Raw genomic sequence first — 23,373 nt, forward strand, 5'->3', positions numbered from 1 at the left:
GTCTTCCTACAGAAGCATAATCATTTACATGTCATTACCCAAAACGGTTTACTTCACATCCTCCTAGCAGCATTGTAACTGAACATTTTAATCTGAACACTTCCCAAATGAATGTTTATGCCTAGGGTTGTGGCTGACAGCTGTGTCACCTGTTTGATCTCCTGTAGTCTTGTAATTTAAGGTGGGAATGTTTGTATGGGAACTTTCTAGGAAAAAATGCCTGTACAAGGAAGTGCTGTTGGTATTTTACTAAGCTTACCTCACTATGCTGCTGGTACTGATAGCTCAGATGAAGTGTAAACTGAGGTCCTAAACACTTCAGGCAAAAGCTTGTATGAAGTGTGAATAGGAGAATTCCTCTCTGTATCCTGCTGGATTTCTGAATTGGGTAATTTAATTGAAATCTGAGCACTAAAATATTCCTCGGGTAGCATCACCCATCGGAATTTATTGTTTAAGCCACAAACCTGCTAAAACTTCCTGCAGCACTGTTAACTTGCTGGAGTGCACGCTACAGTAGCTCCATGTCAGTAAAGGTACAGTAAATGTGGTTTATAATTAATTAGCTCTGGAGTCCTTCACAATGAAATGTATGTTATAAATGTAAGATTGCCCTTACTACATTTCTTATCTCTTGTCTTTAACACTTTGTTTTGTACAGCAGGATATGATCCTTCTTCTATGTCCGGGCTTTGGCCTCACACAGTAGGTGTAATATAATCGCTGAGGTGGGCGTTCTGGAAGGAGAATTATTTTTGGAGGCTTTTGCATGAAACTTGTCCAATGAGTCTGAGACGCCCAAGCACCATTAATTTTGGAGGTAAATGCCTCATAATATGTACTGAATAGATTGGGAAGAGTTAAGATGTTCTTTTGTCAAAGTATGGGCAAAAAATAGTTGAAAGGGTAGTTCTGACTGTTTACTTCTGATATTTGGACATTTTGAACTTAAAGGAACACCAACTTGAAGTCTAGAAAAACTGGGGAGGGGGGGACGGCTTTGAGCTCAGTCAGTCTGGCAGCTTTACTGCATATTAATTAGTTTCCTGGTTTAAAATTTTCCCCCCTCTTTTGGTTTATTAAAACCAACAGAGACAAAAGTGAAAGATGATTTTGACTGCAGGAGAAGTGACCAGACTGCCTGAAGTACTCTCTTATGCTGAAATGAACTGCGGAAAAGCCTGTGACTTGTGATATGGAAGTTCAAAGATACATAATTTAAGTTGGATGTCCCTTTAAGTTATTCCTTAGAATCTGACATTTCTTATTTGAATCTCAATTGAAATGTTTCATTTTGGAAATTTAACTGAAATGGTTTTCATTAAGATATTTTCTATCATTTGTCTATAAATCGGTCTGTCAAAGTGGGTTGGGATATGTATAAAGAGAGGGGAGGGAGGAATCCTGTAGTTAACAGTGAAAAGATAAAGCCAAAGGGGAAAAAATACCCAACAATGAAACAGAAAAAAAAATCCACAAATGAAAGAAAATATAACAATTAGTCCCAAAAGAGTTTTTTTAAATGACAGATTTTAAATGTCGGTACTTGTCTGGGGGTGGGAGGGAGAAGAATCATTTGCATGAAATATGATTTAAGCTTTACTTGTGCTATTGTTATTGGAATAAAATCGGGTTACTGTTAAAATTATAATGACCATTTAAAAAGTTAGTAAGTTAAGTTTGCTCTAGTAAACAACAGTAATCTGGTACTGGCACACAGCCAATAGAGAAATTAAAACTACTTTAAAGATTTACAGTGTCTGGGTTGCACTGATGATGATGATCCTGGATTCTCATTGCTTTCTGATTTTAAAGATAACTGTTACTGAGAAATATTTAATATTAATAAAAACAGGCTGTCTAGTGGAGAGCTATCCCACACATTTTAATGAAGTAATTTTTAGCATAATCTGAATTTTATGCACTAACTTGTTACCAAACTGCATGCATTTTTTTGATTATGCTGTTTCACTCTGCTGCAGCCCTTCCCTTTTGGTATTATTATGGATATTAAGAATTTGGGGTTGAATTATTGGAATGAAAACCGTGGGATCATGATACGTATCTAACAAAGCCAATGGACTAGAGCAGTGGGTTTAAGTGTGTGGGGCGGTGTATCATGTAGGGAAAAGGAACAGCTTTTAGAATAAGGGTTTGAAACATTGCTTTTTCTGTAGGAAAAAGATGGAGTATTGCATGCTGGGAACAAGTGCTTTCCATAAGGTAGCTAAATTTTAAAAGTACATTTGTTTCATTTTGTTTTAGGCTTTGCTTAAGTATTCTAATCTAGTAATTTTGCCCTTTCTGCAGTTTTCATTTTTATTAGACCTCTGCAAAACTCTCTTCTAAACAAAAGTTCAAAACCAAACCAAAAACTCCAAACCTGGGCCACAACTGCAGTTTGACATTTCTGAACCGTTGCTCAATGTGTACAGAAAAGTATTTAAAGGATAATAGTCATAGTATAAATTCTTTCTGTGGTCTGTTTTGTTTTCCATTATTTCCAAATTGCAGATGTTAACACCGGTAAATTTAAAGATATGAATGTGTTGGATGACTACAGAGAAATGACCAAAAGTAAAACAATTTGTTAAAAGGTAGTCTTCATTGACACCTCTGTAAAAACAAAGCACCAAACTACCCTACTTATCAGCAGAAACTCCAAGTAAATAGTCACATTCTTTTTTTCCTTTGTTCTTGTGAATAGCAAGACATGACATACTTGGAGGAAGTTTGAGTAGATGAGTCAGGACTTATTTCGTTAACTGCAGTTAAATGTTTTGGCCAGGTTTCCCAAGGAAACAAAGCTTATACGATTTTTCAGATTGTGGCTTGTCTCCTAATCTTCTCTCCCTCCTCCCAGCCGAGAAAAAAGTTGGCCATTTTCAACCAAATTTGGTAGAGATGGAGGTCTGAAAAGATAAATAAGCACCTTTTAAGTTTCATGAAATGTAGATCTCCACTAACAGAAGAAACTAAGGTTTGAATATTCACAAGTTTCCTTCACAACTCTCCTATCAGTCTGTTCCTTCAATGCCAAGTAGCAACGGCCAAGTGGCTGCTAAAACCTCTGTGGGAGGAGTTGTAAGGGGGAGGGGAAAGAAATGTTACTGCTTAGGCCCGGGATTTTAGGGGGTTGACTTTTCAATGTTGGATGTGGGCCAACTGCAGAGGTGCCAGTTAGGTGTTGTGCCCAGAGCTGAACATAGCAACTTGCCTGTCATTATCTAATACGGAGCTAGCAGAGGGTTATGAAGGAAAGAGAAGAATTATCTTGGCTTACTATTTGAAGTATTCAGCTCCAAATGAGAGTTGTTGGTGCCTGACTGAGTGCATGTATAGTATATTATTCCATGGATACGATATTATTACAGGTACAGCAGCAGCTCATGATGCCCCGTAAAGCTTTTCTTTCCCAGAAAGAAAAGCAGGCTCGTGCCAGGGAAAGGGATATGTTAAAAAAGAGGAGGAGGCGACAAGACTATCTCAAAAGAAGCGTGGAGCCGCAGAAAAATGCAGAAACAATAAAATGGCACAGGGATGATGAGAAGAGGAGAGAAAATGAGCAAGTTAAGGACAAAGATATCAAGAAGCGGTGGAGACAGGATGAGAGAGAACGACGAAAGAATGTGGACGCTATGAATTGGCGCAGGGAAGATGAGAAGAGGGAAAATGAGCGAGGTAAGGACCAAGAAGGCCAAGAACCAGCAAAGGAAAGGATGAGGAGGAGAGGGGGAAAAGAGCGACGAAAGGATGGACCTTTTGAAGCAGCGGAGGGATGATGAGGGGGAGAGGGGGAAAGAGAGAGGAACAGTTACATTTTATAAGCATGTGTAGAAATAACAAAAAATACCAGTATCTGTTTCAAATTTACAGGAAATCTGCTTTAATGAATGATAGTTCTTACAGAGCTAATTATTTTAATAAGACAAGATTGATCTGAGTATAGATGTATACAAACTGAGAGTCACAATGGGATAAAAAAGGCTGGGTTTACACATTGCTTATAAAATTGTCTGTTTTGCACACATGCTCACGCCTAATAATTTCAATAATACAGTTGATAATGCTGTGTTTCACATCACCAAAAAGCTCAGGTTTTCTCAGTCTTCATAATGTGAGTAAATGAGAGCATTAGGAGCAGAAGGGTCAACCAAACGTGCTCATAAGAGAAGGTAAAACTGATGTTTTATTATTTTTAATAATGTGCCCAAGAGATAGTTGTAATTGCATCCCCAGTTTTATTCCAAGGTAAATTATTTAACAAAAGTTTTATGGAAGTGTAAATTCCACTGAATGCTCGTCAGAAGCAGTCAGTTCAAGAGGTGCACATTTCTGTGTCATTAGATGTAAGGTGTTGGCATCAAATCAGTTGGCATCACATTTGATTTGATAAATTCAGCCAATATCTTGGCATCAAATCTGAAAAACTGATGAACAGCAGATATTTACATTAGAGTAGGAAGACCCCTTCTAAAGTTGCATTTTTATTAAATTTTGTATAGGATTTTTATGTCTGGAGTTATAAAGTGGAGGTTTTTTTCAGTAGCCCTAAAACATTAGTTGTAGGCCTGTGAACTGGCAGTGGATTTATACTGAATCAGTCTAGTCCTTTGGAAGTCCTTCTAGTCTGATTTAGAAATTTGAGCCCTTAAAGTAAAAGGGGTGGTGCCTTTGCACACATGATGGTAGTTTGCTCCCGTGTTTACAGCTGGGGATGTGCAGCCCTTCTTGGAAGACTGGCCTTCTTTGCCCGCAGGGTGTTCACAGTAAACATTGCAGGGAAGAAGCTGTCACACTTAATCTTTGGTGAAATAGTGCCTCTTCTAAGCAGTAGTAAAGAACTCGCTAACTGGAAATGAGAGGCTCATTGACTTGTCTGTATCTTTTGGATTTTCTGTATTTAACATATGTTTGTTTTAGGATTAAGGATCTACACATTTTTACTCCATAAAAGTGTTTTGGCACCCCAGTTTTGACTGATTAATTATGGTGAGGCAGCCTGGAAGGACACAGCCACAGTAACAAAGAGGATAGTTGTGTAATTGATAAGACTACGAACTCCTATGTGGCTGAATAATTTTATTACTCAACAAAACCAAAATGGTCAACATACTGAATATACATAAAGCTTTTCTTTCTAGTGCTGATCCTTTCAACTGAGCCAAAAAATACACTTAGTGATTAAGGGGTAGGGTGAGGCGTAAATGTTGCCCATTATGAGTAACTTTATGTATTTCATTGTGAGGGGGAAATGCTCTCAAAATGAGTTACCAGCTTTCCACCTCTATGTTCCTGTGAGGCTTTCATGGTAGGCCTGGGAATCATCAGCTGGTAAAACAAATTGTATGTCAAGAAAATTGCTAAATGCATGTTAAAAAAAAAAAAATTGCTTCCAGGAGCCTCATTTGTATTTCTGTAACTTTTTTTTCTACTTCATTCCTAATTTTCACTCAATACTCACTAGGAAAGTTTAATTTTGTAGTTTTCCTTTTCTTGATTGACTGGTGTTTCTAACTGTTCTCAGCTCTGTGAACTTAGATAAACTTAGAACTACATTCATAAAATTTCCAAGGAAAATAAATGGAATAGCCAGATAGTAACTTTCCAGTTATTTCTCTAGTATCATTAGCAATGTTGACAGCATACTTTTCTGGTATGTTTAATATTTTTAAAAAAAACCCCATGTATTCCACTGGTTTGGTTCCACGAGTGGACAGGTACTTCAGAAGAATCAGTGGCTGTTGTAAAGAGCATTAGGATACTTAACCTGTTCATACAGGTTTGAGGTGCCTGAATAAGAATAAAATGCACTAGGGACTTAGGGGTGTTTTGTTTATAGCTTTTGAGGATTCCATAACCGGTTTTTACTTGCCATTTCACAGTGATGCTCTTTACAAACCTAGTTGACTGAGGACATCTTCCTCAATGAAATGTTTAGGGTTGCCTACAATTCTGTGCTTGCTGGTCATGGAAGGCTTTCCTGATGGTACAGACTGACAGTGTTGTAGTCTGTAGACTGGTGCTGTCTTGGTTCCTTTACACAGCAAGATTTTTCTCCAGAATATTTCTTTAGGTCTTTAAATTATTTCTGGATGAAAACCGCCATTTTCCTAATAAGACTGTGACATTGGAAATACATTATACTTGCTGCTTGTTAGAACTGTAACAAAGCTCAAACATGAAACAAGCAGAGTAAGCACTTTGAATAATGTCCAGAAATGAAAATAACATGATGAGGCAGATTGCTGAAGATTTTAGCTTGGAGAAAAAGGCTGTCTTGTTCTGAAACTGATGCATCTTTTCCAGAATCAGAATAGCATTGTTACCTTGTGGGTGCTTTGAAGCTGTACACTAGAAGATCCTCTATTTCATTGTTCTCAATAAAGTTGGCAGAGCTGAAACAGTCTAACATCTGTTACCTGATGGTATCAAAGGTAGCAGGCTGCAAGGCAGCTCTTCAGAGCAGGTCCAAAATACAAAAGACCTACTGGAGAGTTAAGATTTTAGTTACACTGAAATAGAAACAGCTTTCGGGGTCTAAAGACAGGTTGAAGCTTTCTCTTTTTTATCACTTCTGATAATTTGACTGATGGATTTTTTGCTGGTTTTTTCCCCTCTTGCGTTCCTTATCCTCTCTGTCCTGGGTGCATACCCTCCTGTAAGGTCATAGTTCTCAAGTTGTGAATGCAGCCTGTTGCGTGTGAGATCAATACGTCCCTCGTAAGGGAGGACTGTTTGCACTGAGAAAAATATGTAGCATAAGAAAATGTAAACTGTTGCAATATAAAACTCTAAAACAGGCATGCAGTATTGTATTTTACGTGAATTAATTTTCCAAATAATTGAACAGTAATCTTTTTTAACTCATTTTTTGACTCAGTTTTCCAGGTGGTTCCAGTCCCTTGGTGACTGATGTGTTTGTTAAAGGGCTGAACTGCATGGCCATCTTAACTTGAAGTGCTTGAAGATGGTACAGTGAGGATAGTTTATTTTTATTAAATGCTAAAAGTGGTTTAAAAATCACTTAGAGTAACATTACAGGAGGATGTGTCAGACTTCACATTCTGGATGTTTTTAGAATAGTGACTGCAATTGTTTCCACCTGGAATTTGAAGTGCTAGTAAGAGTAGCAAGTTTGTGAAGAAGTAATTTCGAGCTGAAAGTCACTGCAATCTACCTAAATGCTAAAATCTGTTTAAAAAAAAAAGTGAGATATTGAAGAATTTGGGGTTTGTTGAAACTTCTCTGTGACTATGCAGTGGTTAATTTTTTGGGCTAGAACTTGTTTCCTTTCTGCTTTTTTGTCATGCCATAAAAATTGAAGTCTTGATTTCCTGTGTCTTAGGATATTTGTGTTGTTAAGTTCCTAAAACTAAGCAGAAATCATGTTTTTTCCTGAATATTGTTCACGCTAGTGCTCCTGAGAGCATTTCAAGGTGTTACACAATTTTTTCCCCTACTAGTATTTTCTTTTACCAACTACAGCTAACAAGATTAGAAAATGAGTAGAGAGAAAAATCCTTTTGCTGTGAAGCAACACTAACCTTGAAGTGAGGTCCCTTTTTTATTAGACCTGTGAACCTGAGTTCTTTGAAAAGAAGCCTTTGATTTTAAACAAATGAGGCACAGTGTTGTCTCTTTTGGCCTGCAGTTTTAGTTGCTTCCTAAAACTTGGACATAATTATTAATTTAAATCAATCAGCCTATATGTCCTGGCCCATTCCCGTTTCAGGATGTGATTCTACTGAGTGAACTGAACTGCTGGTTCCTGTAGACTTCTCAAACTTCAGAAGTCTTTGTAGTCATTTTCTGCCCTAATTTCGAGGTTTTAAGAGGGACATATCAGAACTGCACTTGAGATTACATTCTTCCTTCTTGGGACTCTTACAGCCTGTTAACAAAGCCAAAGACAGTGCTTCAGTTCTCCCAAGCACAATACCATGTACAGACTTTGTACCTGGTATTGAGTTTTGTGAAGTCTCTTTAACTGTTGTTCCTCTGCTTACCTTGCTTTTTCACAAAACCTTCCCTCCCACCCCCCCTTCAGATTTTTGGATGAAGATCTGAGAGTACTTTGTTCAGGCCTTTTTGCTGAACGTGTGTGCACTAGCTAGGAAACTTGTCTTCGCTTTTTGTTCATGCTTTGCATAGTGGCTGTTACCCAAAACAGTGAAATAGTACTGCATGAAGTTTATCTAAAATAGGTCTTTGCATCTCCAAAATGTGACTATGAAATGAAAACTGAAGTACAGTGTTTCTAATCTAGTAATGATATTTGGCTCTCTTACAGCTTGTCTTTTCTGCTTACATTTGGCTACTGAATTATTCTAGGAATCGGTACCTGGCTGTGGACTAGACCTTTGTGCTAGGTACTACATAAATACAGAGCAGAAGAAGGTTCCAAATATTTCTTACACAGTCTGCTTACTTTACCATTATTTTGTGACATCTTCTGCACAAGTTCACTAAAGATCAGTGAGATCTCAGTCTAATTTTTTGGAATTCCTTATAATTAGGTTAGCAATTCATTTTCTTAGGTACCTGAAGATACTACCTGGATATTTCTAGTAAGGACATTGTTGGTCTTGTTTTTCAGTAATCATGTATTCTCTCCACCCAGCATTTTAGTGTAGATTGTGTAATTCACCTTACGAAAAAGGGCTTCCCAGTGTATTTATAGGTGGGACCCAAGTCTAGAAGTAGGAAACAGAAGAGCAGACACAAACTTAATTCTTACTGTTTGTTGAATCATGAACTTAAAAACAACTGGTTGACTTGGAGGCAGTTCTCATTATTCCTGTTACTTAATGAGGATCAAAAGTGCTCAGGTTTCTCTCTAGCATTATTTTTGCTTAACATATATGTGACCATCTTATTCTTCTGTGAATGTGTGTACAGATGCACGTTCCTTACAAAGAAAAGTTCTATAATGTATTAAATATCTAGGACTTGTGCAGGAGTGAATAGGATAGAGTAGAACCATACAGGAAAACAATAAAAATTAGTTATGCCTTGGCTACTATAAAACAGAATACATGGAAATAGAGGATGTCCTGTTAACTAGAATCCTGGGCTGGGATTGTCATTGGTTAAGTAGTATCATCTCAGGATAAATGAATTCCTCCTTTATTTAAAAAAAATAAATAATGCTGTTGAGCTTTTTCTGAAAGCCACTTAAATCGCAGCAGTTCTGTATCGAGCCTATAATATTAGGTAAGTAGCACTTCTTTAACCATCAGGAATTGGTAACTGATAGATGCATGAAGCTTGAGCTGCTTGGGCCTAGTGAAAAGGCTTGTGCCTTTTATTTGTCTTCACTGAAGTGCAGTGTTTAAGACAGTTCACTTTTGGCATTTCAGTAGAAAAACAGGAGAAACAGCATTGAAGTAGACTGTTTTACAGAAGGATCAGTTGATCTCTGACCCTTTATTACGGGCATCCTTCCTTGTGGGGGATGCTGGGTGTAGCAGTAGCTTTAGTGCCAGAGGAAAGCACTAGTGGATTTTGTCAGCACTGGATGCTGCATTCCTTAGTAGTGTGTTCTGTTAAAATAATTACTTGGATCTAAGCATCAGAGCAGTAGGAAGCAGCCCTGACAGTGAAGAAGAGATGCTTCAGGTGTCCTCTCTTAAACATTAACTTCTGGTCAGATAAAGGATACCTCATTTCAAGAACAGCATTAATGTCTAAATGATGATTTGAGATGCTTCTTAATCCCAACTGTTTTCATGTCCCCATTCAGGGATGTGCCAGAAGTGTGTTTTGTATATTGCGATTACAATTTGAATTACTTGCTGTAAATAGAAATTAATGGAGATGCTAAAAGCATCTTTTTGTAGTTATAAACCATAATAATATCAGACTGTATCTGGCTCTCCACTAATGACAATTAAATGGTCAAGAAACTTCCTAAATAAAATTAACTGTATTTGCTTAAGGATGAGTTTTTTGTTATTAGGTGAGTTGGGTTCAGCTATCAAGCAGAATTTGCAAAGTAAGGTTGATCTTCAGTTTTCAGATGTGAAGATCTAATTATATCCTCTATTATGATGTGTTGTGATAGGAAGATCTTTAAGATCTGACTGTGACGTGGACAAAAGGGCAGAGGCAAGGAGATGGTGCAGATAGAATAGAGATCTTGTTTTCAGGCAGCCCTAAATCATTTGCTTTCATATTCACTTGAGTATATATCTCATGGTATATTTGGCATGTCTAGGTATGTTAGACACAGTAATTAAGAGAAAGCATTTGATTCTTTTGGTGAAGAAGTTTAGTGGAATTTTGGACTAAAATAAGGTCTTCGATAATAGGCGTTATTTTGAGACTTGTGGCTGACTTTCAATTTTACAAGTGATTATTGCCTAAAGACAAACTCTGTACTGACTTCTGCTTTGTCATGAGGAAAAAAAAGTTTCTTTACAAGCAAAATAAGTACATTCTTTGGTTTTGAAGAAAACAGCACAGCTTGCTAGAAGCTTTAAAATGTAATGTTTTCATGCACTGATGTTTCTACAGTTGATATTAATAACTTGGGTTATTCTGGAATAAAATTACTAGGACATTATCTTCTTGGGTTTGAAGTTCACTTGAAAATATTCATTCAAATCCTAAACATACTTGACTATGCTGCTTCATATAATTTTTGATGAAAAAATTGAACATATGAAGAAGCTACTGAAAGCATTACTGAACCAATGCAATACAGTGAGAGCAGCGCTTATTCAGTTGCCTTCAGAGAAAAGGAATTGGTGGAGCCATGATTAATTTCTTGGCTACATTAGTATTTTTCACTCTGGCTCTATGAACTGCAGCAGCAAGAACTTCTAATAAATGTTCTTGAGTTTAAAAAAAAATATTATACTGTGCTTTGAAAGCAAACTTGTGTTACTTTATTGTAACTTAGTGTTCAGAGCCATACTTCCCAATTCTGTTTAGGGAAGAGAGGGTATAGAATGTTAAGGAAGCCTATTTTCTTTCCAATTTGTGATCTCTGTTTAAGGATATAAACCCACTCTGTGCACTATGTGGTCTTTTTCTTTTCCTGTTAACACAGTTCTAGTATCACACAAGTCAGTTCTGTTTTAAGTCATGAAAAAATTGACAGCGGGCTCAGCATTGAAAGCTATTTTGTAGTGACTGGCCTAGGAGAAGAAACTGCAGGTTGGAGTCTCCACTACAGATCAAATACAGAGAAAATGGTACTGCTTGGAAATTGCAACTAGGACACAACCTTACGAAACCATTTGCATTAATCAAGAGGCTAGTTAGGAGCTGAAATTCTTAGGCAACAGCATTTTTCCCATTAGTCTCTATCATTTTTTAGACTGATTTGTTACTAATACACAAAATTGGCATTTCTGATCCTCAGCGCTGTTGTTAAATATTTTCAGTTACTATTCATGTCTTTAAAATGGACCTGGCTCAACTTTAAGCTATATTAGATGTTGTTTTTACCACTGAAGCAAAATTGTAACCTTGAAATAATATTTTTAGTCAAGGAAATTTTAGTTCTATTTGAAGTAACTAAATTAACTGTAATATTGCTCTGAAATACATAAATTTACTCTTTGAGGTCTTAATTTTTTTAATACAACAATTTCTCAATACAAATTCCTGTTTTCAAGGTAAATATCCATTACTGTTTTCAAAAGCTTTTCCACCATTTATGTGCTTACATGTCATAAATGGTATTATTTTTATTTTACTTCATCCAAAAGCATGTTAATAGTACAAATAACAGGATATAGCTTCTGCCCAGAGGTGCTTACACAGTAAAACTGATACCACAGTATGGGCAAGGACGGGTAGAAAATCAGGGCAGAACCTGGCACGTTCTGTAGTTACTTAATCAAAGCCTAATAAACAGTACAGAGTTCTAAAATCTTAGGGATGTTGCAAGTGTTTTTCTTAAACTTCAATGTGTGCCTTTAGAAATAACTTTATATAAGAAAGAGGAAAGGGACATGTTGATAAATTCAGAATTTGATCAGAAAATATGATAATGGAATCATAGGCTTGAATGCAGATTTCAATAAAATAACTGATTTGTCTGAGTCAGCTTTCAAAGTAACAAGAAGTTAGAAACTCCCATTCAAACCTTATTTCCCAGTCCTTTATGAGGATTAAAAATAATTGACTGGGCAGGAGTGAGTAGCATTCTGAAAGGATGACATGAATCACTCTTAACTATTTGAGCAATCACATTCAGTCTTGCACAGAGAGGAAGAATGTCTTAGGCCTGGATATTGTTTATAATTGCATATGAAATACTTGATTATAAAAGAGTACAGATGAGAATGGATGCAGCATAAAAAAAGAGCAGTTCATGATTTCCCATACAAAGTCATTAGAGGCTTTAGAGGGAATAACTGGAAAGAGGGAGTTTACTGCCACGATCAGTTTAATTCTTGCCTTCTCTGAGATGGCAAAGAATGCCTGCAGAAGTGCTCTCCATAGCTTGATTAGGGTTCATATTATGAGACTTGTCTTCATATTTCTAAAGTGGGTTTGAGTTTCCCTAAAATGAAAGGTACCAGATAACATATAGAACATAGCTACTTTTCATATGAACTTAATTTTATTTTTTTTCCAATTCTTATGCTTTTCACTGAGATGAGAGTTAGCGGAAACACCTCTACACTCACATAAATTAATGTACTTGCATTTAGAGTGTTGTATGTGAAGAAATCAAGGTGGTTTTGATTATACTAAATTCTCTTCACAAATGTTATACAGAACATCGAAATACTTTTTTTTATGGCCTGTGTTTGAAAATTACTATCATTAGTCACTTTGCATGATGTATCTAAGTAACTTCATTATTGCAGATACTATAACTGAGTAATTTGGAATCCCTGAGATTTATAGACAAGATCTAAACTTTTTATTTTTCTTTGGTTTCCTAGTATTCACATAGGCGTATTAAAATGACACTGTGTTTGTTTCTGGTAATCTGTGACAGTGGCCAGCCTGATACAAGTACCAAAGCCCTTAATGATCAGAGTTGCTTCGGTACTTCTGAAAATTTTCCTGTAGATCTTTATATAAACTCAGGCTTGTTTCCACTTAGTTTCTAATTTATAGTTGTGATATGAATCCTAAATGTCATGATAGGTTTCTGCTCTTACCCAGGGGCTATTTCTGAGTTCATTGAATTTGAAGAGACTAGAACCTGGCAACATGTGCTAGCAGCACTACTTGTAGGTTTTGAAACCAGCTTGTATTAAATTAGCACTGTTACATGCAGAACTTTCCAGGTTTGTTTATTTCTGAAACTAAACAGTGTCGATGGTGGGAATCATGGAACAGTAAGTTGTTAGTGACTGTCTTAAAGCATTACCTAGTAAAAGTCGGTAGGAGTATGAAAATAAAAAGGCTAGTGTGTAAACAGACAAATATACTTTGAGGAGTATGCACAATAGTGCATATAGAAGGGTTGGCTTTGATCAGAGACACTCAGTCGTTGTAGTCACAGCCCATATCCTTTGTACTTTGAGAAAATTTCTTAGTAAGCTCTTTGTAGCTTTGCAATTGCCCTTGATCTCATGATAAAAGGGGAGAGTTTTTGTCTAACTCAAATATTTAATGACTGCAAACTTCTGTTAACTCTGCATTCTAGGCTTCTGCTTGAAAGTTTAAAAAAAAAAAAAAACTACTTTCAAGCTTCTATGCAAAAAAAAACCCCAAACGATTTTTAGTTGATGTAGGTAGTCTTTGGCCTTACAGTGGATTAATTTGTTGATATGAATCAAACCTTTTGTTGTTCAAACAAAGCAACATTTCTGAATTGGCTCACGGAAATATCAATGATCAAAAAAGCTACTGTTTTCTTCTGGGGTGATATTCTTTATGCAACAGGCATTGGACCATTAAAGCCTAGGGAACAAGGTAACAACTCTGATGCTTTCTTGCTATTTAAGAAGCTTCCTCCCCTTTTCTTTGAGAAAAGCCTACCTTTTTATTGCTGGCTCCACCCCCTCTCACTTCCAGAATAACTGTATGTTGTCAGGGACTTTCGCAGGGACTTCCACGGTTCTGCCATTTTGCACCTTCTGAAAGTGCAGAGGACTTGATGGTTCTATAGCTGAGCAAGCACTTACTGTACCCATAGCAGCATGCAGACTGAGAACTCCTGTGTGCACAAAGGAAGACTAGTTACTAACGCTGGGAAGAAATCTTATGGTTGAATCTGGGAATACACATATCTTGAAATTTAGACTTTCTTTTAGCTGGATAGCCCAGTCATTACGGACAGTTTGTTTGGAGTTAGCTATCTCTGTGTGAACTGAAAGGGAGGGTTGTCTTTTAGGCTAAAAAATCCAGCTACACTTAGAAGTGTTAGCCAAAGTGCTTTTTCCAGTGATATATATCTCTGAAGGGCTCTAACCAAGCTTTCAGGTCCCACCTTAATAAAAGAAGAAAGTATGCTAAAGAGCTTGTCAGCCATTTAAAGCTATAAATACAGTAAATGGAGGAAGAACTGTTAATTTCTTATCCTACCTACAGTTGAATGCCAGAAGCATCTTTCTCACTGAAGAGATACTATTAAATCTGTTACAAGACTGATACAAACCTTGAGGCTCAACTTACCAATTTTCAAATCAGTGAGCGTACATATGCAGAAAGGATAAATTTAGTTTTTGAGTACTTCAGCATAGGGGGTAAATTTCATGTAAATACACTTTAAAAAAAAAGTTATTTCCAGATGCAGCTGATTACTCCTGCAATAGTTCTTACATCAGTTTGTTGGTTTTTTAAGTGCTCTCTTAAGTTTGTCAATATCTAGCTTTATAGCCAGCCTCATTTAAGAACAAATCAGACAGAAAATGTGGTAGTTTCTTAGTTAATGGTACGGCTCTGATAATGAGTTATATGGGTAAAATGAGACAGAAAATTACTAATAATTAAAAGTGCAACATTATGTGACAAAACACATTCGACTTAAACCTTTTCTCTTACTTTCTTTTTCAATAGAAACTATGTTCCAACTTCCTGTCAACAACCTTGGCAGTTTAAGAAAGGCCCGGAAAACTGTGAAAAAAATACTTAGTGACATTGGTTTGGAATACTGTAAGGAACATATAGAAGTAAGTATGATACCTCCCAAGTGTTGCAGTTAGAGTTAAAATGCTCCAAAGTTAGTGGAACTGTAAGGTCTTTGGTGTATGACATAATCTTATTTTGTTTTAGACCTGTTTCACAAAATGTTGAATTTTTATTGTGAATTTTGAAGGAATCCCCTGTATGCTGTTCCCACACCATACTCCTCTGTTCTCATCAGCTTCTGAGAATGATCCTGGGATTTCATTTGAGCCTTGTTGTTCAGGTGCTGCTACCCCTGCATTGCTTTTTAAGTTCTACACAAAGTAGGACTTAATTAATAACTTGAGATAAAATGTACCTGTAAACACATTTTAGAAAGTTTAGTGCAGACAAGATACACTTCAGGCTATATGTGACTGCCCTGATGTATCATCAAAGGTAGGTCGTCTTCTGTTTATGTTGGATGCTTAAAAATAGCACTCACTAACTGAACATTTAGGAATGAAGCAAGGCCTAGGTGTGGTATAGGATGTTCTTGGGGGACAGAAGATGATTCTGGGGTTTTCATTAAGTGTTTGTCAGTGCTAACAGTAGGTCACCAAGGTAAAGAATCACTTCTGTACCTGTGTTAGTTCCTGTAGAAGGGCAGGAAGGGTATTTGTGCTGCTCTTCTGGTCAAACTTCATAACTGTTGTCTCAAAAGCACAGCTTTCCTCAACAACTAACTTCCTTGCTGTCAGTTCACACACTTTAACTCTTTAGAGTACTTGGTAAATTATGATTGGTTTGCTTTGGCTTTCCTGTTAGTGTCTCTTCAAAGAGCATTTAAGTGAGATGCATTAAGAGAAAGAAATGCCAGTCCCTCCTGCTTGGAAAATTTGTGGAGCAAGTATAATTTTTAAGGGTAAAATTCTGAACTGGGACAATGTTACTTTCAGTATTCATTTCAGTGGAAATACTGTTTTTGAGTCCTTATGTGCTGCTGGCTTATATGCCAAAGGTGAAATGACAAAGTACTTTATAAGATTGTTTTTTAATAGGAATTGAGCTTCCTGGACATCATATATGTAGTCAAATTTTTAAAATTTTTATCTGGATTCCTGTGTGAAATTAAATTAATTAAAAAAAAAAATACCCCAAACCAATCAAACAACATCCCCTGCAAAAAACCAAACAACCATCAGAGTTATGGTAAAGTGTCTGTATGGTTTTAAATGTTTAGCAGGTGGGTTTAAATGGGGCAGGTATGTAATTACAGTCTTGGGTTAATTAGGAGGATGAGTATTGAGAGTAGTTCTTCAGGTGTTTTATGATACTGAGACCGTTCCCAACTCTTCACCTCCAAAGAGGTGCATTGTAAATCCCCACCCTTCCTCGAATTGCTAATATCTATGATTTGCCAGCAGCACTTGAGAGGACTGCATGGATGCTGACAAGAGCTGCTTAAGGGAGCAGTTGGTCTTTGATTTTGATTCTCTGTGCTCTCTTCCCGTCTTCCCCTTCTCCAGGATTTTAAGCAGTTTGAACCTAATGACTTTTATTTGAAAAACACTACATGGGAAGATGTAGGACTGTGGGACCCATCGCTTACAAAAAATCAGGTTGGTAATAATTTATGTTGGCACATCTGATTCTGAAGGTGGTTCATGCTAAAGAGCGTTTCACAAATATGCCAAGAGCTTTTCCTGCACTTTTACCATTGATCTTCATTTGTTGTCAGTTTAAGGGATGGCAAAGAGCTGTGCTCTTTTTTTTTTTTTTTTTAAAGTAATAATCCTGGTCTTTATCTCAGTAGTATGGATAGCCAAATACTGGAGAACTGCTTGGTCAAGAAATCCTACTCACCCTTTGACAACTGCATATTAAGAACCCATCTGTTTTCAAGCTTAGCACAATTTCACCATCCTTCTGGTCAAAAGATCAACAATTTTATACAGTTTGTGATAAGTTTTTTATCTTTGCTTAAACATTTCATTATTTGTTTTCATCATTTCAGAAGAAGCTTAATTGAACCCATCTAACTGCTGCTCTCTTCACTGTTGTTGCTCTGTTAGCTGTCTGCCACACCTGAAGATTCTTATAGTCTGACCATGCCCAAGATTTGGTTTAGGCATATATAGTTCTGTACAGCAGAGTTAAGTGACAGTGGAAGTATTACTTTTTAGATTTTTCTGAGTCACTAATAGAGGAAATTTGAATTGAACTAGAAGTGGAGGGAGGAAATAATACTTGATTCAGATTAAACATGTTTAAGTCAAGTCATGTGCTCTGCAGTAGCCTCTACTGATGGTAGAGTAATACCAGCACTGATAGAGCAGTGAGAACTCTCTGCAAAATAAGCTGTCTTTTAGCATCTGAAAGGTCAGGTATTGCTCCTACAGGAAATGGGAACCTGCATTATGATGAATTCCTAGAGTAGTGTTAATCTAAAAATGTCCCTTTATTACTGCGTTCCGTAAAATACGCTGATGTTTTCCTTTTTTCTAGTTACTTCCAGAATATAAATTGTAATATTAAAGGAGACAGTGTGGTTCGTTGTATCTTGTCTCCACCCTCCCAGATGTCTGAGGCTTCAGAGGGAGGACAGAAGGATATTCCTACTTATGCAGAGGGAGAGTACAACTCTCCAGCTACTTCAAATGATCTGTGTGTAGCCTGATGCACAAGACTTGTTTTGATGCTCGTGATGAATGTTTGTAACTATTTGAATTTCATATCTCATCTAAAATGCCAGATTGCTTGTGGCTATCTCTGAGGCCGGTGTAACTTTAGTTTCTGTTACAACACTTGACAAGAACTGCATCGGCAACATATTAAATATAACAAAGATAAAGGGTACAGGGAAACTGCACGTGTGGAATTTTCAAATATCTTTTTTTTTCTGATTCAAGATTGGTTTTAAAATCAGGTTTGTGCTTCGATCAGCAGGAAAAGGCCTGGTGGCTTTAAGGGCTTGTGTGGCCTTAGTATATGACTTGGTAAGCTTAAATCAATTTTTTCACCAAAAATAAGTTTTGAAGAGCATCTTTTATGCTAGAGTTTGTAATGGATTAAGACACTGAAATAGCTAAAGTTATGTATCCATCTTATAGCTATAAATGGTTGACAGATTTTGATGGGAAGTAACTCATGTCTTCTGGATACAGTCTCATCTTACTCAAACAATCAGGCTTGCCTTTTCCCCCAGAAAGGAGCTTATGGTGAACTTTTTCATGCAGCTCAGCTGCAGGGAATGAGGCTTTTTTTTGACTGGTGGAGAAAGATGCTTATGATTTAGCCTTGCGTGCTGAGTTTATGGTTAAATTCTTGAGGGACCTCTAAACGGGCACTCATCACATCACGTGTATGTTCAGATGATAAACTTTTTAGGGCCCGATTTGGGCCAAAAAATTGGAGAGAAGAAATTAAAGGTTTGAGACTGTGGCAGTGAGTCTTGAGACTATCATTAAGAAACATTACTGTTTAGAGAAGATCATGGATGTTGTTTTTCTAAAAACTGCTTTTCAATATTTAGTTTCTGCTTTGTTCTTTGTTTTAAGGACTATCGGACAAAGCCCTTTTGCTGCAGTGCATGTCCATTTTCCTCGAAGTTCTTTTCAGCGTACAAAAGCCACTTCCGGAATGTTCATAGCGAAGACTTTGAAAATAGGATTCTCCTTAATTGTCCTTACTGTACTTTCAATGCGGACAAAAAGACTTTGGAAACGCACATTAAAATATTTCATGCTCCAAATGCCAATACACCAAGTGGAGGCATCAGCACTTTTAAAGATAAAAACAAACATGATAGCCTTAAACCTAAGCAGGCTGACAGTGTAGAACAAGCTGTTTATTACTGTAAGAAGTGCACTTACCGAGATCCTCTGTATGAAATAGTTAGAAAGCACATTTACAGGGAACATTTTCAGCATGTTGCTGCTCCTTACGTAGCGAAGGGAGGTGAAAAGTCACTCAATGGTGCAGTTCCGTTAAGCTCCAGTACCCGAGAGGAGGGTAGTATTCACTGCAAACGATGCCTTTTTATGCCGAAATCATACGAAGCTTTAGTACAGCATGTTATCGAAGACCACGAACGTATAGGATACCAGGTAACAGCAATGATAGGTCACACTAACGTAGTGGTTCCAAGATCTAAACCTTTGATGCTCATAGCTCCAAAACCCCAGGATAAAAAGCCTATGGGACTCCCTCAGAGGATGGGTCCCCTTTCCCCTGGAAGCGTTCGATCTCTTTCGTCACAACAGATGATGAACAGACTCACTATACCAAAGCCTACGTTAAATTCCGCAGGAGTGAATATGATGTCAAATGTTCACCTACAACAAAACAATTACGGAGTCAAATCAGTACCACCAAGTTATGTTGGTCAGCCAGGGGGAAGGCTAAACTTAAGTGGTAATGCACCAGTTTCTATTCCACAACAGTCGCAAACAATGAAACAGTTTTCAGCAAGTGGAAATGGAAGGCCTTATACTCTCGGAGGGGAACAGAGATCACAGGCCTCAGCAAGATACTCTCTTCAGTCTGCCAATTCATCTTCTCTTTCATCAGCTCAGTTGAAACAGACGTCATTATCTCAGTCACAGGCAGCTTCAAGAGTATTAGGTCAGTCTGGCTCAAAATCTCCCGTAGCTGCTACAGGTCCTTCCACTGTCAATACATCATCCACACAGAAGTGGAAAATCTGTACAATCTGTAATGAGCTGTTTCCTGAAAATGTGTATAGTGTCCACTTTGAGAAGGAGCACAAGGCTGAAAAGGTGCCTGCAGTAGCTAACTATATAATGAAAATACACAATTTCACTAGCAAATGTCTATACTGTAATCGCTATTTACCCACTGATACATTGCTTAATCATATGTTAATACATGGTCTGTCTTGTCCGTATTGCCGCTCAACCTTCAATGATGTTGAAAAGATGGCTGCTCATATGCGAATGGTTCATGTTGATGAAGAAATGGGACCTAAAACTGACTCCACTCTAACCTTTGATTTGACATTGCAGCAGGGTAGTCACACGAATATACATCTTCTTGTAACCACCTACAACCTGAGAGATGCTCCTGCTGAATCTGTTGCTTACCATGCTCAGAATACTCCCCCAGTTCCTCCAAAACCACAGCCGAAAATCCAGGAGAAGTCTGATGTACCTGTAAAAAGCTCACCCCAAGCAGCAGTTCCCTACAAAAAAGATGTGGGGAAAACTCTCTGTCCTCTGTGCTTTTCAATCCTAAAAGGACCCATCTCTGATGCACTTGCACATCATCTACGGGAGAGGCATCAAGTGATTCAGACGGTCCATCCGGTTGAGAAGAAGCTAACCTACAAATGCATTCATTGCCTTGGTGTATATACTAGTAACATGACTGCCTCAACTATAACGCTGCACCTTGTTCACTGCAGAGGTGTGGGGAAGACTCAGAACGGCCAGGACAAAGGTACTTCGTCATCTCGGCTAAGTCAGTCTCCAGCTGTAGCACCTGTAAAACGTACTTATGAACACATGGAGTTCTCGCTAATGAAGAAGAGGAAAATGGATGACGATGACTCCCCCTCTGCCTTTGAGGAGAAGCCTGAAGAACCTGTAGTTCTAGCATTGGACCCCAAGGGCCACGAAGATGATTCCTATGAAGCCAGGAAAACATTTCTTACAAAGTATTTTAATAAGCAACCATATCCCACTAGGAGAGAGATTGAAAAGCTGGCTGCCAGTTTGTGGCTTTGGAAATCTGATATTGCGTCTCATTTTAGTAATAAAAGGAAGAAATGTGTTAGAGATTGTGAAAAATACAAACCTGGTGTGCTGCTTGGTTTCAATATGAAAGAGTTAAACAAGGTTAAACATGAAATGGATTTTGATGCTGAATGGCTGTTTGAAAACCATGACGAAAAGAATTCCAGAGTCAATGTTAGTAAGACTGTTGATAAAAAAATAAACTTAGAAAAAGACAATGAAAGTTCCTCGGACAGCTATGAAAATATAGAAGAGGAATACAACGAAAGCGGTAGTCCCTTCGGTCAGCGTATTTCTGACATTGGTGGGAAAACCTCTTCTGATACCATAGTGGAGAACCCAGAGGACAGCATATCCAAGGAAATCATTGAAGAAAATGCATTACAGTCTCCAGAGAAGTCTGATCAAAAACAAGAGAAAAGCTCTAAATACGAAGAAATTATTTCTGCTGAAGAACCAACGAAACTGGTAGGTGATGTTTCAGATAGCGAAGGTGATCAGGATGATCAAGATGATGCTGTTGAATGGAAAGATGGAGCTTCACAGTCTGAAAGCGGGCCTGGTTCTCAGCAGGTGTCTGATTTTGAAGATAACGCATCAGAAGTAAAACCAGAAGCATGGACAGATGAATCCTCCCAAAGCGAAGACGCCGGTAGCAGTAAACCAGCTGTTGAGACAAAAGGGGGTGGATCTGAAAGTGATGAAGAACAGTCAAAGTGGAAGAATCGTTCCTATGGAAAAGTAGAAGAGTTTTGGTCTAAGGACCAGTCGCAATGGAAAAATGCATCAGAGATGGAGGAGAGCTTGTCAAACCAGCAGATGGAATGGCAGAATAGCACAATTGACAGTGAGGATGGAGATCAGTTTGACAGTGTGACTGATGGAGTAGCAGAACCAATGCACAGCAGCTTAACTGGCGTGGAGCTGAGCAGCCAGCAGGCGTAAGCTGCTTGATTCAGAAGTGTCAGTAGTACGATCCAATCTACAACTGTCTAAACACTTTCATTTCAGTATGACTGCTAAGCTTCAATTCTAACTGGTACTGCCTTTCGAGTGCTAGGTCATGGCGTGTGGTGGTTGTGGCCACTGTTACTCCAGTGGTTATTTAAGGATGCTGTTGGCTAATCTTGCTTGAGAATACCTGCTGGGATGAGCACAGTAACTTAATGTGAAAACAGATAAGCTGGTGGCTCCAGAATGCACACAGAGAAAAGCAGAGGTTTATTTTATCTGCATTTTCAACATTTATTTCACTCTTGTACATGTTCAGTTGTATGTCTTTTTAAACATTACCCTTTTTCACATGGTAGTGTAGGGCCAACCATACAAGCTACCAGTTCAACGTGTATAGTAGACTATGGGGAAATTGATTTTTTTCATGTATCATTCTGAATAGTTGAAATGTATATTTGTACAGTCTTTTAGACCTATTCAAGTGAAGCTTATGAAATTGTTCTTGTGTACCCATCATAGATTTGTTTCTCTTTTTTAGTGTTGCCCTGCTGTGTAATAAATGCTGTATCTAGTTTACCTAGCAAAAGCTTGAAACTGCTATAGTATGAATTTTGACAAACTTAGTTTTTGCACATAACCTTGTACAATCTCAAAACAGAGGCCAGCAACATAAAAAAAAAATATATCTGGACTCTATTGTATTATAGAATTTTCTTGTTCTGAATATCCTTGACATTACAACTGATGACAAACGTATTTCAGAGCCATTTTCTGAAATCTTTTAAGCTAAAAAAGAAAAATCACATGCAAGAAACAAGTTTGCAGCTACTAATTTTGACACCTTTTAGATCTGTATAAAAGTGTATTGTGTTGAAGCAGCACACTGAAACAAAAGTGCTGTGTTTTGGATATTTAGTTTTATCTTTAGTTAACACCAACAAGGTGTTGTATTCATTTATACCATCTAATATATGACACACTGTTGTAGTATGTATAATTTTGTGATCTTTATTTCCCTTTGTATTCTTCATTTAAGCATCTAAATAAATTGCTGTATTGTGCTTAATGTAAATATTTGCTTTATTACATGCAAGTGCTACATTCCTGTTTGGTAAATCCCATCTTGCTACATTCGTTCCTTTTTTTTTCCCCCCAGTGTGCTCCACAGCTCTGCTGGGGCACGTCTGTATAGTACTTTCTTACTGAATAGACTGATCTCTTCAAGGATATTGAAAATCCTACAAAACTAACTTTGGCTGAATTTGTCTTTACTATTTAGCATTTTAGAGCACTAATTTATAAATAGAATTGGTTTGCTGCTTCTGCATCCTGGAGAAACAAGGTCTATGAATTACTTGCATTTTTCATCCCTTTGTACTTATATGAATGGAGATCACTTTCACATATTAAAAAGTGACCTAGAACTATGTGTGTCTCTGAAGCACTACGTCTTGAGGGTAAATGATAGCCAAGGTATGTGAATACTTACCATTTAAACATGAAGGAGCATGCCTTGCGAGCCACAGCCTTGTTTGGGCTTTGAAGAAAAAGTAATTTGAATGCTAAAAAAATCCCTTTGTTAAAATTTGTGATTGGTTTGGTCAGGCCAGTCCTGTGTTTTGGCAAGCGTGCAGTACAA

At 37.5% G+C, this 23,373-nt stretch overlaps 1 protein-coding gene across 12 annotated transcripts in view; it reads left to right on the top strand.

Annotated features, from left to right (window-relative positions):
- Positions 1 to 22,806, top strand: part of ADNP (activity dependent neuroprotector homeobox) — a 32,648-nt gene extending 9,842 nt beyond the window's left edge. For 8 of the 12 annotated variants that reach the window (XM_074843284.1, XM_074843278.1, XM_074843281.1 and 5 more), the window contains 6 exons: positions 662 to 820; positions 2,178 to 2,223; positions 3,375 to 3,681; positions 14,977 to 15,089; positions 16,554 to 16,646; positions 18,585 to 22,806. In XM_074843284.1, the coding sequence (XP_074699385.1) occupies positions 2,185 to 2,223; positions 3,375 to 3,681; positions 14,977 to 15,089; positions 16,554 to 16,646; positions 18,585 to 21,725 (3,693 nt within the window). In that variant the 5' untranslated portion in view covers positions 662 to 820; positions 2,178 to 2,184 and the 3' untranslated portion in view covers positions 21,726 to 22,806. Of the gene's footprint in view, positions 537 to 661; positions 821 to 2,177; positions 2,224 to 3,374; positions 3,682 to 14,976; positions 15,090 to 16,553; positions 16,647 to 18,584 lie in introns of all 12 variants that reach the window. The other 4 variants (XM_074843286.1, XM_074843280.1, XM_074843285.1 and 1 more) reach the window with 3 other exon arrangements.
- Positions 22,807 to 23,373: the final 567 nt, after the last annotated feature.

Source organism: Strix aluco, chromosome 17 (assembly GCF_031877795.1).
Source record: "Strix aluco isolate bStrAlu1 chromosome 17, bStrAlu1.hap1, whole genome shotgun sequence".
NCBI classification, from domain to species: domain Eukaryota; kingdom Metazoa; phylum Chordata; class Aves; order Strigiformes; family Strigidae; genus Strix; species Strix aluco.